The sequence below is a fragment of the Temnothorax americanus genome, unplaced genomic scaffold (assembly GCF_048541705.1).
Source record: "Temnothorax americanus isolate GAGA-0224 unplaced genomic scaffold, ASM4854170v1 Scaffold23, whole genome shotgun sequence".
In the NCBI taxonomy this organism is placed as follows: domain Eukaryota; kingdom Metazoa; phylum Arthropoda; class Insecta; order Hymenoptera; family Formicidae; genus Temnothorax; species Temnothorax americanus.
Genome location: NW_027509371.1, coordinates 1,538,311 through 1,556,508, shown reverse-complemented (window position 1 = coordinate 1,556,508; position 18,198 = coordinate 1,538,311). Strand labels below are relative to the sequence as shown.

Below are 18,198 nucleotides of genomic sequence, written 5' to 3'. Positions count from 1 at the left end.
GTATTAGCGTCTTAAGGCATTACTTAAGACGATCTTGAAGACTACGAATACCGGCCTTCAACCGAATTTTTTACACAAAACTTCTACCTGATTTGTGGTATTCTTTGTACGTGACTCTTATCTCTTTTCCCGAATTGTGTGTTTATATGGATGTGTCACTATGTGTGTGTGTGTTCGCGAGTAGCATCGAGTCCGTAGGTTCATTAAGCTCAAAGGATTATGCGGATCAGTCTTACCTGCCGTGACCATTGTTGATGGTTTAGTCAGTTATGTTTCTTCATGTGGTTCCTAAGGGTGCCTCCCCATGCAAGACGGAATCTCGGAAAACGGAATCTCGGAATCATTCTGATTGGTTAGTCCCATGAGGCTAATGGTTACCGGATTTGAATGCCTGCACGAGGGCTAAAAAATTTTGACGAGCAAAAAAAAAGACATTGCAGAGGCCTTATTAATCTAACTACGTTCCAATCATAAGATATATATTTTTTAAATACACTTACACGTAAAAAAATGAGCCACTTGAAATCAGCGCTAAAAAGCACCAAATTCGAAGTTACATATTTTGGTGAAAAACTATCGCAGAGTGATGTTTAAAAAAGCGTTTTAAAGCTTGAATCCTCAGCTTTAGAATGCTTCAAGGCTGCTTCTCTGCGAAGATTTTATTACGGCGCAAATTTAAAGTGAACCTTGCAAAATTGATTAAATTGAAGAAAAAAATTCAACTTTCATAGCGTGCACGTTGAAAACAAAATTTATTCTTCAAATTTCATCAATTGTATCGTAAAATTTAACATTTTCTCTTTACAATGCTTTTTTAATCATTGTGCTACCATTTTTTTTCACTGAGTTATGACAATTTGAAGTGAGCAGTGCATTTTCAGGTTCTTTTCTCTAAAAATATGTATTCTGCCGCCGATATTCGTATCTTTTGAAACTGCTCCGTTGACAAAATGCATGCAAATGACAAATTGCAATGTTTATATACGGGAGTGACGAACCGCGGGATACTTATCTCCGCTATGACATACACACATACACACGCATTCACACAAGATTTAAATCCGACTTGGAGTATTTTGGGTCGAGTAATTTATACAGATAATGACAGTGGTCTCATTTTAAGTGACGTGAGAGCTTTTCAAACACAATAACTTCGATCGATTTTGAGAAAAAATTGAATAATTATCGTCTTTCACGGAGAAGTTACACGGTCGGACTTACATCTCGTGCATGCGTATAATGTGTAAAACTTTAGTTTTATAAAATAAGATGCGATATTAGGCATAGCTTCCCTATATGTGCATATACATATATGTTTATTTTTATATTACAATATAATAATTAAATATAAATGAGCATTTTAATGAAATATATCATCTTTAGTAAATTAATTTTTTATAGCCATTCCGTAAAAAAAATTTCTTTTAGAAATAAGATGAGAGCGCGGGCTGATTTTCTCGTGTCTTTCGTATTTATGAGCGGCATGAAAATGAATACCTTTGCTTCGTTTTCCAAAGCCGTACGATTCTCTCTCCAGCATCAGTTACACCGAAATGCATCCCGTGTCAAGCGGTGGGGATATCTCAGTATCCCACCACGTTCTACTGCTCACCACCGCCTTTACCCCTCTACTGGACCCTACTCCTACTAGTCCTACTAGCAGTACTAGCCCTCTACTGGCTGGCTAGTGGCTAGTCTCTGGTCTCGGGTTCGTCCGATACTCGTCACTGACCGCGTCGGACACAGAGGCAGACTAGTATAGGTTCTGTGGACAGACTTGTGAGAACGGTGTCAGTGTGTGTGTGGACAGTACAGTACGCGCGGTACAGGCGAACCGTCTCGTGGCCGGGTCCGCTCCGCAGTGTCCGTACCTTACCTCCGCAAACGTGGCGATCACGTGTACGAGTGCTCTCGCGCGTGTGGAACTACCGGTCGGAATTCGCGCAGCGTTTTTCGGGCAACGTTATTTTTTCTCGCGCTTGCTCCGCGAACATGATGTTCGGGATGTTCCAGTACCCTGAGTGGTATCCAGTGGATTATCCGGTGATCGCTCCGCCGATGAATAATGAGGTTCGTTGAGCTTTGCCATTTGACGCGCGCCGTCGCGTCGCATGGCGTTAACGTGATCGAACGGAACGATACAAAGCGAACAGCATCAGCGTATAGATCCCCGTGGCGACGTCGCGTCCTAATAAATCTAATAATCCAGCCGGACATTCAGAATCGCGTCCACGCGGAATGTCAGCCAGTCAGCCCGCTATAATCACCGGAGGCGTGGTGTCTGACGCTGACGCGCGGCGTGGGCAAGCATGGAGCATGGCTTGCCGGCTTTTCTCTCTCTCTCTCTCTCTCTCTCTCTCTCTCTCTCTCTCTCTCTCTCTCTCTCTCTTTTCCTCCTATCTCTCTCCCTTTCACTCGTGCGCCAATATAACACATACGATACGCAAGTTCGCGCATTCACTCACATTCACTCATTCAGCAGGCCGCGCGCACGCGTGACGCGGTGGTGCTGACTACCGACGGGTCTCTCTATCTCTCTCTTTTTCTCTCTCTCTCTCGCGTAGAGTGAGACGCTCTCCTTCCATGTGCGGGCTCGAAGACGGAGTCCTCGGGCCGCGCACTCATCCGTATCCGTTCGCCCGTCCGTCCATCCGAGACGCCGTCGAGCGTGGCGAATCCCCGTGAGAGTCGTGCAAGTTTACCGAGTGCGTCGTCGTCCGCGAATCTAAATACCTTCCGTTCTCGCGATAACGGTACCCCGGCCGATCGGTGGACTCCGCCGCCGCGCCGCCACAGCTGGTTCGCTCCGTTCACGACACGGCGGCTCGTCTCGTCGGCGCGGCGAGCTGGCGTGCAACGTGGACGCCGGACGGGATTCACGCACGCGTTTCGCACGTTTTTCCGGTCGTACTCCGCCGTGCGCGAATATATACGCGAAATCGCCCTTCGGTCGTGCGAAGCGCGGCTCGCGTCGAGTGTCAAGTCCCCGAAACGCCGTGTACACGTGCGCGTTCCCGTCGCCCGTCGCGCTCCCTTACCCCCGCGGTAACATAACCTAGAATAAAAGCGCGTGGCACGCTTGGCAGCAGCGCGCTCGAATATGTTATAGTCGCGTAAGCTCTGTCGTCTGTCGGGGCGCGTATCGGCGTATGAGTAATCTCTTTTTCAGTTTTTCTCAAGTGTGTCGTTTGTGTGCGCAGCTATACAGACGCGATCGAGCGACGCGCACCGAATCCGAATGGGAAACCCGTGCCATGGAAACTAGTTTCAGTGGATTTCCCTACGACTACTACGTTCGACCGTATGTCGATTCTTCAATTGCTAATGACCGATCCCTGGAGGGTCCGATTGAACCAAATTTTCTCTTTCCCGAGGAGGAACTCTTTCCCGAACACGAGCTCCAAGCCGTGGAGAGAGGCGAGGTAAGGCATTTTTTTTTTTTTTGCACGAAGTCATTATCGCTCGAACGACGTGCTTATGAACGTCTAGAGATAGTGGCGGGCTAAAAAATTAATTTCGGCGCTTATCGCGATGGTTTTGATTGCCCTAAATGCCATCTGGCATGGGCAGTCTTTCAAAAAAGCTGTTGTTAACATATTCGTAATAAAGGATTAGTCAGAATTATTAAACAGAAATCTTGTACCCTCATAAGGAAACGATAAAGCATTCATTCATATATTTTAATACTTTCATATATTTTTATTCAGATATTTTTACCTTGACATTTATTGTCTTAATATCATCTTAGTGAAAAATATTTTTTATCGATTAAAAATATTTTATTGACGTTTTATATTAACATTTACAGATATTTTCATTAATACTTGATAGTTGTAGAATGTACAATTTTAATTCATTTTTTATTTTTGATATAAGCTTTTGCACGCGTCGCGTCGGAATAAGATCAGAAATAGAATTTATAATTGTGATGGTATAATTTAAAAATTTTTGTTAGACTTGCGCAGTCGTATATAGACGCGTTGTCTAATCTGATCAGCGCAATGACATACTTATCGTCTGTGAAAAAATAATACTGCCTACGTGACTTTTTCTGGAAATGCATTTTTTGGCTTCGATTGTTCCGTATCATTATTCTATAGAGCTTGGGCCAACAAGCTCTATAAATACATATTATTTACAGAAGAGTTTTAATATTTATTCAAAAAGTTACATAAATAGTTGTACATTTTAATTTTGGCAGTCTTTTATCTCTCCTGAATAGTCCTGAAAACTTTGCTTAATTGTCGCATAGGCGGTATTTATTCATATGTTCAACATCTTTTCTTTTTCTTGATATCCCGACATGTCTTAACATTTTATGTAGCTCGAAGAGTGTGCAGGAAACAATCTATTAAAAAAATATATATATAAGTAATAAATAAGTAATAATTAAATAATTTTTAGTCGTTTTACATCTTTCTGCTTAAATTCGAATTTCTAAAAATATTGTTTCATACATTAACATCTATCAAAATATGTATAAAAAGATACAACATATTATTGATAAAATAAAAACGTTCCCCTAATAGACACTTAATGTCTTTGAAAGCTTGTTTTAAATTGAGTAAAATATATATTTTTTTGATTGAGTGTAATTGTTTGAGTGAAATATTATTTTTTTAAGTTTGCGTACTATTAATCACTGTCGGATTGACTTCAACGAAGCACAAGGTCGTTCAAATTTCTCCTTATTTAAACAGTGTCTGGATAAAGAAAAGCGGGATTTTTCAAAGTTTTAGTAATGGTGAAAGTTAGTTAAAGTGGTCTACAGAATAAATAAAAGGAAGAAAATTTTGAAAAGCAACCTATACCATAGGTAAGGTTCCTAGTTTACTTAGGTACCAGTAAAAGTTGCAAATTTGAAAGAATATGAAAGGAAAGGAATTCGTCGCGGGTAACAAAAATTTCAAAACAGTCGATATTTAAAATTCCTTTTACTCCTAGATATCTAGAAGCCTGTCTTTCCTTTTATTCTTTGATTACCCCTACAACTTTCATTGTCATCATTAAGACTTTGAAAAATGGTTTTCGTTATTCAGATACTATTGTTTTCAATAGCGAAAATATTTTCCAGAAATAGTTTCTTTAGGGGCTATATAAGTGAAAGGCATGTTAATAATAATACAAAAATATTAATTCTTTGCCCGAAGTTAAAACTATAACCCCGACATCGTATTTCACTCAGCAACTCGATTGTCGTATTATGTTTGACGTATGGATATTTCTAAGAGTTATTGTATCTTTTTGTATTATTATAAATCTTGAAAAATGACAAGGTATCATAATAAAATGTAGTGTTTTCAGAAATAAAGGGCTTTTATTTCATTATCGAGTTGTTGGAACGAAACGTTGAATTTATTGCAGACGGTTAATATTTATGAATTTTTAGTGACAATTGTTAAAATTGTATTTAAATAAGTTTTTTGCAAACAGAAGTACATATTTAAATAGACAATAACGAAATTTGTTTAAAGAATTCAAACAAATGAGAGTACAATCTTCGAGGGGTGAGTGCTGCGAGGTAGACCTACGCACATATTTCTTACAGATTATAGATACATATTTCTTAGAAACGTTCGGCTAAAACTGACTAATCATGTTTGAGACACAAAATATTGAATTTTTTTTCTTTATTGAGATAGAAAGTCCCAATTTTTTCCCATCGCACTCTGTACACAATTTCGACTCAATGATATCTAAGAAGCTTATAGAAATATATTTTAATGGTCAAAGGGACAAAAAAAATCCAAGGGTTTTATACCTGCGTGCCGATTCTGATTGTTCGAACTAAACTTTGTTATCTTCAAGAATTTTATAAGATGAAATTTTCTGGAATAATTTTATTTGAAGAATATTTTTATAAAATTGATAGTTTAATCTCAGCTAAACGTAGTCCTTCAATTAAACACAAAAATCAAAAATTCGAAAGCATTAGGTATCATGCTATAATTATAAACGATACCAGTCAATCCTCTAATGATTCGAAATAAATTCGGGAATTTTTTCGAGAATTAAGCGTCAGTGATAAACTTCCATTGATTGCTTAATACGTTGAATGCTGTGTCGGTCACCTGTGACCGGCACTTTAATTTTCAATGACGCCACGCTGCCGCGTTGGTGATCGGCGTTTCCAAACAATCCAAACTCAATAAAAACGCACAAAACCTACAAGTGACATTTGTAATTTAGTAAATACAATTAATACCAAAGTAATAGTATCAAACGTAATTTTGCATAATTCAATTATATTATGCGATATTTTATCAAGATGTGGATTTAATATAGAGAAATTTTCATTCTAGCACAGATATATAGAGACGAGCGAATTAACTCCGTCACTCAACGCGTTAATGATTTAATGACATATATTACTGATGCGCAAAGATGGCATATTGCCGATGATATCAGGAAGATAATAAAGAATATTTTTCATGAAAAAATACTAAATTTAAAAAGTTACCGAATTTATTGTGCCGAAAAAGATATAAATCTATTCTTTGTAGCATTACGTAACATGTATTTCGTACATTAAAAAAAAGTATATAATTAGATCTTGGAGAGAGAAAAAGTGAGGTTTTTTAATCTACTGAAGACATAGAAATGGATTTTTTCTAAATAAATTCTCGCGCAAGGTGCCTATCACGTAGTGCGTCTTGTTTAATATCTCGCATATAGCGATAACTCTTTCCAAATCAGAAAAACTTTTACTTCGCTAGTGAATAATTAATAATGACATTTTTTATTCGATTTAACTGAATATCTTCATTTATGTAGGCAAGATACCCAATGTTTGTAGGATATAAAGAACTATGTTTAATATGGAATGAGAATAATACAGAACGCAAGAAACACACTTGCCCGATCGGCGCTGAGGCTGAGCCTCGTATAAACTCCGAAACTACGCACGACGCGAAACGTTAAGTACAGCTCGACTTCTCGACTCGAAGTCTTCTCTCTCGGCTTCTCTGTTACTGCTGCCTGGGTAATCGTGTTAGCACGGGGTTGTCACGAAAATTCGGAAGACATTTTCTATTCTTTTTTATAGAAAATATTTTCTTTGAAAGATATTCCTTTTCATAAAAGATAGGTATTTCTTTTAAAATATATTCTATTTTACAAAGCAGTTTTAACAATGGTTAGATGCTTTTAACGTGCTTTTAACGTAATCGTGTTAGCACGGTTGTCGCGAAAATTCGGAAGACATTTTCTATTCTTTTTTATAGAAAATATTTTTTTTAAAAGATATTCCTTTTCATAAAAGATAGGTATTCTTTTTAAAATATATATTCTATTTCACAAAGCAGTTTTAACAATGGTCAGATGCTTTTAATATATTTGCAGTCAATATATAATACGCAGGTAAATTTTGCCTTTATGAGAAGCGCGGAGAAAAATCTAAAAAATTCAATAATTTTTTTCTCTGGTTTTTCCAGATGCCAAAAACCGTAATTTTTAATACATATATCTTTTAGTTCGATAAAACGGCAAAATGCTTTTAAAGGATTGGCTTATTATTAGATATCATTAACTTATTTATTGAATGCCCTAATCCGCTCGTCTCTATACAACTATGTCGAAATTTTTAATATTAAATCTACATTTCAACAAAATATTGTATAATACAATTAAATTATGCAAAATTATTATGTAGTACATTTACATTATTTTGGACTATTATTTCAATATTAATTATATTTATGCATTACAAATATCATCCTTTGCGAGTTTTAGTATTTTTATTGAGTTCAATAACGCGTTGCGCCAACGCGGCACTATTGAAAAGTCGGCAAAACTCGCAAAGGATAATATTTGTAATGTATAAATATAATTAATATTGAAATGGTATTCGTCACGTGTTCAACTTGCTAGCGCAGGTCATCAGTTATCGCCATGGCCACGTGTAAAATCTAGAAATCGATTTTTTTGTCATTTCAAAGGTCCAACATCTCGTTAAGCCGCTATACATGATTCTTTACATAAAAGCCGGACTCGAAAGGAGATGGAAACTGAATGGTAGATATATCTACTAGTATACGGCTGGCACGAACCGAAAGATAGGTAAATATCAGGGCAGAGTGTCTTCGTCATACAACTTGCATGACAAAGACACCTATATCTTTCTCTCAGTAATAGGCATGCGTCTTGTACACCAGAGAAAGACAGAGATCCCAACTTATTTACCTGTCTTAGGATCGTTTTCCATCTACGGGCGTAGCATGGCAGTGCCTATTCCAGTATACTTATATATTTCACAATTGAAACAGAATGCTACATTGTCAATTTTTTACGTGAGACATCTGTTTAGTTTATTTCTGTGTGCACGCGCTTTATATACAAATAGTATAAATTTAATAATTAATAATTGCAAAGTTGCATTTTTATTTCCTGCAATCGATGGGCATGGATTAAAAAAATTTAATAGACATTGAACTTAAATCGATTAAAGTTCACTAGGTAGACCTGAGAAGAAGAAAACGATTGAAAATAAACTCATTTGCACTAAAAATCTTTCTACACACATGCACACAACATTTTTTTAGTACATTTAATTGAAATTACTTAGCATGTTGTTATTGAATTGTATAAAAATATCGAATATCTTTTTCCATTAGAACATCATTTCACACATGCACTGCGTCTGTAAAGTTGGCACGACATTCTACGAATTTCAAAAAAATACTAAGAGTTCTAATAGTTCTACACTTTCCACAGTTCTGATAAACATTAAAAATAGTTCCGCATTTCTCTTATATTAAAAAATCGTAATTGAAAAAATGTAACTTTGCAAATCCAGCATGATAGCCTCTCTTCAAAATTACTAAAACGCGTTAAATATTATCATTCTTGACAAAAGTTCCCTCTATTCGAGTTCCACACAGATATACAAGTTCAGACTCTCCGATATTTCACCAATTAACAATTTCCAAACAATTTTTTATATCCGCGCCCCGCACGATATTTAATGTAATTATATTATGTAAATTATACTATTTATATAATCTTATATAATTTATTTATTTATATAAATATATATAAATATATAAATAAATAACGATACACAAATATATAATCTTGTATATAAATAAATTGTAAAAATTATTAATGCTCGTAGAACTATGTGAAAAAAATATTAAGCAATTAAGATATTAGAATTTTTAAGTAATTTACTCTGTTTTTATTAAACGATTTAAAGACAAATATATATTCTTTAGATTTAAATGCATTGGCAACAGACTCCAAGAGTATATTAATTTACCTTCCCAAAGCGGCGCAGCGTGTTTCATACCAAAGTAAAGTGTTGCTGATAACTTAAAAGACTAGTTTTGCTCTGATAGTGCCAGAAGTGATAAATATATATTAAGATTTTTTGGGTGATTTAAATTAGTACTTGTATGTCTTTTGCATTTCTGCCCTTGATTTTTTTTTTTAATTGTCCTGTTATAGCTAATATTAATTAAGGAAAAACTGTAACGGCGCCACAGTTTTTTTCGAAATGGCACGGGGTACAAAATTATTATTAATTGTACAAATTAGTACAAACTGGCTACTGAATAATCTGACAGATCCAGTTTTATTTTGCTGATTTGGTCCTGCTAGCTTAATAGAGGTTACAAAATTCGCGTGGAAGTCATCAAGGTGTTAATTTAAAAAGAGCAGATTGTTTCCTGCATATTTTGAATAATATAAAATAATTTTGAATATGTTTAAATGTTTAAAAAAGTATCTTGACTATATATTCCCTTCGCGATTAGAAGCAGATAATAATTTAAAAAATTAAATTTTTTAAATCTTTATTCAATTTGTCATTTTGCAGTATCCTCTGTTTATTCAAATGTGAAGTAAACAAAGAAAAAAAAGTATAAATTACAAAAGATGCGAGATTGCCAAGTAGCATCTTTCTAACACCTTTCTGTGAAATCATATTTTTTTACCTTTATATACTTTTTTCTTAGAAAGTATCAATTTTTAGTTTTTTTGTCTCTTTAGAAATAAATGGACTACGATTTGATTGTTTGGTTTTAATAAATTACGATTTAATTGAAAATTAATTATGAATGATTAAAACTGCAAAAAGAATTAACTTTTTAAAATTATAATTCAAATCGAAAAGGAACATATTTACAAAAATGACAGTTAAGATGAAGTCAATTTATATGAGAAAAAGAGTAAAAAAAAGGATGATTCGAATATGTTAACCTATGAGAAAAGAAAAACGGGTATTCTTATTTTATGATTCCGTAACTATATCCTCCTTAAATTAATATAATAAAATAAAAATTTGAAAAATGAAGATAGAAATGAAGGTATATAGAATCTCGGGTAGAATCTATATTAAACCATACGACTAATATTTTTTATATATGTAAAAAACATTAAAGCATTGCAATCAATATACACTTACATAAAAAATATTTTTTATAAAATATTCTTTATATACGCAAATAATAATTTTTAAAAATTAAATATTTATTATGTTTTTTACAAATATTTTTTAAAGAATTTTTTATAAAAAAATTTAGGTGGTATCGCCGCTAGGACGTCATGAAGCACTGATGTATGCAATAAGAAACTTTGAAGAAGAACCTCCTATCAATGTTCAAAATGCCACAACTTATCCAAGCACGATTTTTGACAATGAACTGTAAGTACATTCTCATTCAAGTATTTTGTTTTCGTTCAAGAAATCAAGAACGTTATGCATATTTATATATGTATATGATCCGATAATTATGACGAATGTGCAATATGTAAACATATGTAATTGTTTTTTATACAGGGCGATTCCACAGGGCTGGGATGATGATATTATGATGCGATCTATATCATCCTGTCCTACTAACTTTCCTGAGCAATATTACTCGGAGTTATTACAGGTTACTTTTTCTTTATAATATTATAATTAAGGCTCCTGGATATATATACTCGTCGCGGCTATGTTGGAATGTGACGTCAGAAGCGAGAAATGACACGTTGAGAATTCTTGCGTGTAATTTTCAAATAAAAAGATATTTGCATAAAATAACACTTCAGATTACTTCAACACCTTCGAAAATACTCCCTTAAAACAGCCGTAAAATGAATGTAATACGAAGCCTATAGTCATGTAGGCTTATGCGCAGGCACATGACTAGGGTTCGTATTTATACATTTATTTTACGGCTGTTTATTAACTGTCAAGGGAAAGGGATAGGACCTCGGAGTATTTTCGAGTGTGCTGAAGTAATCTGAAGTGTTATTTTATGCAAATATCTTTTTATTTGGAAATTGCAAACCGACGAGTATATATATCCAGGAGCCTTAATAAATACTATATATAAATTGCATTGTTTAAAAGCATGCAATATAATAATTAAATGTTTTTCTAATTTGTAACCAATGTGGAAACAGAATGCGGACGCTTCAACCGTAAACATGGGTTTACCTGATGTAAATGAGTCGGATACAATAATAAACCAACCCTTTGGATTAATACTAAAGGAAGAAGAACAAAATACAGGTTTGTCATCAATAATTGTTAAATGTTTTTTCTTATTATCTTGTCTATTTTGATGGAGAATAAAATTTTTTTTATAGTTGATATTAAGGAAGATGTTATATCTGAAATAACTGATAATAATAAAATGATGACGGATATAAAAGTTAAAAGTGAACAAGAAACAAAAGAAAAAGAATTGAAGTGTCCATCAAGTAATACTCTGCCTGTATCTCGAGAAATAAATGAGAGAAATACAAATATTAGGAAGAAAAATCAAAATGCAAAAGGAAAAAGGAAAAAGAAAGAAAATTCGATTGCAATAATTAATAAAAAAGTCAAGTTAGAGGAACAAGAAGATGTAGATGTTGAAACCGTACCAAAAGAAGAAGTACCAGGTATTTAAATCAATTTATATAAATGCGTATTAAACCGTTAGATAAAAATAGGTATAGAAACATTTTACTAACATAAGATTTATTTTTCATTAGTACTAGAAGCAGTCGATGCAACGAGTTTGTTAGAAAAATTTGAGGCTTCTCAAAATTCAAATCCACGCAATAAATTGGTCATTAAAAATAATCGCACTTATGACACGAGATCAAACAAACCGTGCCAAGTAACACAAGAATGTCGGATTAGCGTATCGGAGAAATCCGTTTCGCAAGCTTCCACTCTACAAAAGGGTGCACGCAACTCATTATCCCAAGACGTACTGGATAAAATAAAGGTTATTATCTGAATAAATATTTTAATTTTTAAGCAGGCTAGCATAATCTGATTACGATTTAATTACGATTATTTTGTTGAATTTTTCAGGCATCTGGACGTAAAAAAACTATTCCGGTAATACCTGCTATGCCAAATATACAAGGTGGGAATCGTCGTAACAGTGTACGAACGCAAAACAGAGCTCCTCGTAACAAGATTTTGAAGACAAGTTCTACAGTAAGTCCTTTCCCTAAATTATGACGCAATTGAAATGTGCATGTAAAATGCGCGCATCTATTTGTCTCATATATCGACCATTGTTGCAAAATATTTTATAAAATAATCAATTACTAATTAAAACGCTTTTTTAGGTAACGAACAATGCTAAGAGTAGCACATTCAGTAATACCTCGGTACAATTGGATCACGATTATTGTAGTAGTCTTCCCAACTTCTCTGTCCATACTAAGAGCTGTAATAATAACAGTAAGTTATTTAACAATGGACAATCTAACAATAGCAAAAAACTATCTCAATTAAAGATACTAAAATTTCTGTATCTTGTTTGTAGAAACTACAAAACCTATATCCATACAAAAATCGAGCCAAAATAAGGATTCGAGCATAATTGAGGAACGTCAGAATAGTCTCACTTCAAATGTATACTACAATTTGAAACCGGTTAATGGCATTAACAAGAAAGCTCACAAGTTAGCAGCCTTGCAAGATAAAACGATGAAAGATAATTTGCTTGAAAATAATCATGAAGATTGTCAAAAGGAGACGTTTTTAAAACAATCTCATGATTCAAGTAATTTATCAGTTGTTAAAAATATAAAATCGAATGAATCTTCTACATTTTCTGCCACACTTCAAATGCCCATTCGTTCAGCTTTAGCTAACAGAATCTTGCAATCGAATGGTATGTTACCTAAAACAAATATTGTACAAACGAATTATAAAACACAGCGTATGATTTCTGTACTGAAGAATCCGCCAAACGCATCACAATCACCGTTGTCAACAAATAATTCTAATGAAAATATAGTGACCACTACAAATAGTTTAAACAACGTAATACAAAATACAAATGTACAGAGTACTCAAAACACGTTGTTAGAAGTGAAGTTGCATGAAGAAGTAAAGACAGATCTATCTCGTAGAGTCAAAATAAGTTTTGAAGAATATCGAATTAGGAAAACATCAAACAAATCTCCCACTCAGATTCCGGATCCCACGGAAGTAGTGCATATCTATACTGCTACCACTATGACAGAACTCATAATCAAAGATGATGGTAATGTTGAGATTTGGTGTGTAAGAGATATATTTCCAGTCATTAAAAAGAAATCAGAGATAGAAGCAGAAAAAAACAAGCCAAAACCACCTACTTGTGATGCAGAAGCACAAACTAACGAAACTATGTTTGAATTTTCCACAAACGCAGTGACGGATGTTATGGAGAAAGATGAAAAAAAGTAATGTATCAAATATTAGTCTTATTAAGCTTTATTAGATTTCACGACGAACCTTCTTATTCGAGTGTTCCTTGTGTCCAAGACAAGCCAATTGTTTTAACAACGCGAATAATCTACTCAAAAGATTTTATTTATATTAAACAATGATGCAATATGATAATATTGTGACAACTATATACGTTTAGAAAAGATTTTTTTTTTTTTAATTGATCAGTTTTGACACATGTTTTTAATATAGTCCTTTTTGTCTCTTCCCTGAGAAAAATTATTGTGAAATTTTATAAGAACTTTTTTATTTTAATTATAATGATTTGTATAATATTATATAGGGAGGAAAGTACAAAGAAGGAAGAACAAGAGTCCTGCAAAAAACTTTCTCGCAGTTTAAGTCGATCTAGATCAAAAGACAAAAGTAGGAATAAGACGAGCAGGAGCAGGAGCAGAAGCAAGAGCAGAAGCAGGAGCAGAAGCAGGAGTAGAAGCAAGAGTAGAAGCAGGCGTAGAAGCAGAAGCAGAAGCAGGAGTAGAGATAGAAAGAGAAATAGAAGCTACAGCAAAAGTAAAAGCAGAAGCCGAAGCCGAAGCAAGAGCAGGACTAGAAGTAGAAATAGGAACAGAAGCAGAAATATTAATACACGTAGTAGAAGCACAACCAGAAGTAGAAGTAGGAATAGAAGTCGGAGTAGGTCTCGTCGACGTAGCAATACCCGCCGACGAACAATAAGTCATCGACGCAGTTCTGTCAGCTCAACCAGCAGTTATTCATCTCGCTCACCTTATTCAACGAAATACTCACATTCACGTTCCAGTTCTCGATCCCGCAACCGATCTCGATCTAGATCTATATCCAGATCTAGATTTACCAGACAACATTATTCCAGTCATTCAAGGTATGTAACGAAAGAAAGAAAAATAATATGACACGTAATAATTATGCAATCAATTATATAGAATGATTCTAAGATAATTATATTTCCTCGAATCAGCCTACATCTCTCTAGTTTGACAATCTTAATTGTAAAATTGAACTAATTTTTGCAATTAAAATGGATTCTTGGATGAATTTGGAAACGATATTTTTTTTAACAAAAATAATGAAAAATTAAAAAAAAAAATTTTAAATAAAATTCTCATTTTAAATCAGTGAAAGAATATGTGGCTTTGTAAATGAATTTAAGTAGACGAATAGTGCAATCTGTTTGACTTATGAAACTTAATTTACTAGGAATTTTCTTTAATTATTTATAATTTTGAAATGATTGTCTTTTTGATTAAAAAAAAAATAGAATTAAAACTCCAAGTTTAAATAGAAAAAAAATCATTAAAGTTAAAAAAAATAGCAAAAAATTTTATATAAATTTAATTATTTTAATAAGCATTTATATACTTATTAATATTTATTAAAATAATTAAACTTCCTCGTTATTTTAACTTTAATGAATTTTTTATTATTTGTTTATTGAAATAATTTATTCCAAACAAGCAAGTAAATAAAGTTAATGTAGTTTTTCGGTCTTTGTACTAGAGAAAATCGATTTTCTATAGATTTTATTGAAACTGTGAATATACGTTAATTTAGGTGTGCTTTATGCGTGGTATAAACTTCAGTACCTCTTGCGGTATAAAAATCGAGATACTGAGCCTCCAAAGTTTCAATTTTTACCAAAATCTAGTAAAAGTTGAAACTTTGAGGCTCAGTATCTTGATTTTTTATACCGCAAGAGGTACTGAAGTTTATACCACGCATAAAGTACACCTAAATTAACGTATATTCACAGTTTCAAGAAAATTTATAGAAAATCGATTTTCTCTAGTACAAGGACCGGAGAACTACCTTAAGGATACATTAAATTACGAATAAGGTTGATTTAAATATAAATGTTTAAAATTCTTATAGGAATTATAACAGTAGGTCTCCACCGTCTTCGAATAATTTCGGTAGAAATAGATGGTCTAATCATCGAGAAAGAAATCCCAGCGATCTTGAAAGACCTTATATGTATGAGAGATCATATTCCTTCGTTACCACCAATCATTATAGAAGTCGCAGGTAAAACATGTTTTTTGAGATACATGAGATACATGATTTTAGACGTAGAAACGAATATTTGTTTAGCAAATTTTCTACTATAATTTATTACATTGTGTTCAATGTTAAATAGTGTGTTGCTAATTGAAGAGCTTATTTTCGTAATGTCTTATAATTAATATTTTCTGTAAAATATTTATAAAATTATATATTTTTTAAAAAAATTAAGAAAGAATGAACTTATTTGTGGAAACTAAATTTTTCCATTGGTGTCAATTAACTATGCGCCCTAATAGATAGTCGTATATGTAAAATCTTATTAACATAATAATACAAGTTTTCATTATTTTTATAATTTGTTTCTAGTAGATCGCCATTACGTCCTTATCACAAACCCTATGAATACACTTATAACAAAGTAAAAAAGAAGGAAATAGACGAACGGAGAGTGTTATATGTGGGACGCATAAACGAAGGAATTACCAAAACTGATCTACGTAGAAGATTTGAGGCGTTTGGACCTATTGTAGATGTTAGTTTACATTTTCGTGAACGCGGGTATGTGTCTTTACAATCCACTTTATTATTTTCTTAACATTATATCATTGACTTCATTATTTTTTTGAAATTACTATTCTCATCTACAATATATGATTGATTTCAGCGATAATTACGGTTTCGTCACTTTTGAGTACAGAAATGATGCGTTTGAAGCTAAGGAGCACGGTAATGACAATCCGTCTTTACCTAGATATGATATATGCTTTGGGGGTCGTAGAGCCTTTTGCAATTCTACGTATGCTGATCTTGGTAAGAGTTAATACATATATATGTACAAAGTATTATTGTCTACTTATGGCAATTATATTTTCTTAACAGACGATATGAGGAGTAACACTCCGAGATTGTCTCAAGGAAATGAAGAGACATCCTTCGATTATCTCTTAATGCAAGCCAAAAGCATGATGAAAGAAAATAAAAGAAAAGCTTGACATACGTATTATCTAATAGTTTTAAATATAGTTTAAACAATAGTATGAACATAAAGTAAATTGAAAGAAGAAACGCACCTGTATCTATCCTTATGCATACGGTGCATGTATACAGTGTGTTTTGGTGCTGCTCCTTTACTACAGTAAATAGTAAATATTAATCCGCGCGCGCGTACTCACCAACGGAGCGAGTACGAGCGTGCAAAACGAGCGTTCGCCCATATTCAGACAAATGCTCGCTCGTGTTCGATCGAAATATTTGCCTTACGTCCATACTGGCACAAATTCGCTTCTGTTTAAAATTTCACGGTATCAAGAGATACGGCAGTATCTCACGCCAAGCAGCGCCAAGTTATATGTAAATCATTTCACCTTTGATTCTAGCTTTTGAAAAAAATATACACTTAATTTATCAATGCGTTATTCCTTAATCGAAGTTAACAGAATTCTTTTTTAATATTTATTGACTATATATATGACTATATATATTTACATTTATATCTCATTATATATGTACATATATGATTATATATGATCATATAGAGACATAATTCATATATAATTGCATTATATATAATTATATATATTTATACACAAGACACGAAATAAACTGCTCGCCGAACAGTCGAATTAAAGGAACGGTCGTTCACATCGAATAGGCGTGAACATCTTTCCTTTGATGTCCCGATATTAGTCGGATCATTCGCAAGCACGAGTAAGTTTAAAATTGTCTACTCGCTCGTGTTCACTAATCCGTACATAAACGATTATTGAATGCGCGAATGCTCGTTCCATTGATGAGTACTATATGGTTTTAGGAGCGTACAATCATTTGAAATTTTCGGAAATCCAATCTCTTATACGGATTTTTTAATGTCTTTAATTATTTCCTTAACAGTACAAATATTTATTTCCTTATAAAAATCACATATATTGTAATTATGATAATTAGTACCATTCCACATTACCCCATTTTTTCTTTGTCTCTTTCTCCAAATCCCAAAACACTTAAGTTCTCCACACAAAAATATTACTAAATTTTCCACAAAATAAATGATAAATTTTATTGATTTTTGTGGTTACGTAATAAGGTACGGATAATCGAAAATATTCATATGATTATTAATCAGATTTAGCAAGTACCTGATCTTTGTGAGAGTAATCGAACTTGAAAGATCACGAACTTTGCTATCTGCACAGATTTAGGAAAAATAATATGACGAGAGGCAAAATTTGCCTTAATATAGATATATTTCTGAATTTGTGGTAACGTGATTGTGAAAAAGCAATGAAAGATAAAGTGCAGAGATTTACTTTAAAAGATTCCACATATTGATTCCATATGTGCAACTAATGTGCAACCAAATGTGAATATATACGTGGAAGTTAGATTATTTATAGTTAGGACATTTTTAAATATGCAAATCGAATTTTTTTTTGTAAATTTTTTGACCCTTAATTATGTTCAAATATTATTTATTGCTTCTTTCATGATTTTTCATAGTCATTTTCAAA

The 18,198-nt window shown here is 33.3% G+C and overlaps 1 protein-coding gene across 6 annotated transcripts; it reads left to right on the top strand.

Moving 5' to 3' along the window:
- Positions 1 to 1,768: 1,768 nt before the first annotated feature.
- Positions 1,769 to 17,953, top strand: LOC143898371 (uncharacterized). Of its 6 annotated transcripts, none has more exons than XM_077407798.1 (15): positions 1,769 to 2,070; positions 3,201 to 3,422; positions 10,521 to 10,642; positions 10,778 to 10,874; positions 11,389 to 11,497; positions 11,575 to 11,871; positions 11,965 to 12,203; positions 12,293 to 12,421; positions 12,556 to 12,670; positions 12,756 to 13,662; positions 13,992 to 14,552; positions 15,560 to 15,712; positions 16,061 to 16,249; positions 16,356 to 16,501; positions 16,571 to 17,953. In XM_077407798.1, exons 1-15 carry the CDS (start codon positions 1,993 to 1,995, stop codon positions 16,681 to 16,683), a joined length of 3,477 nt encoding a protein of 1,158 aa, XP_077263924.1. In that variant the 5' UTR covers positions 1,769 to 1,992; the 3' UTR covers positions 16,684 to 17,953. The 6 variants fall into 6 exon arrangements, with proteins under 6 accessions (XP_077263924.1, XP_077263922.1, XP_077263928.1 ...); XM_077407796.1 differs by having other exon boundaries at positions 16,058 to 16,249; XM_077407802.1 differs by lacking the exon at positions 1,769 to 2,070 and adding an exon at positions 2,471 to 2,681 and having other exon boundaries at positions 16,058 to 16,249.
- The last annotated feature ends 245 nt before the right edge of the window (positions 17,954 to 18,198 follow it).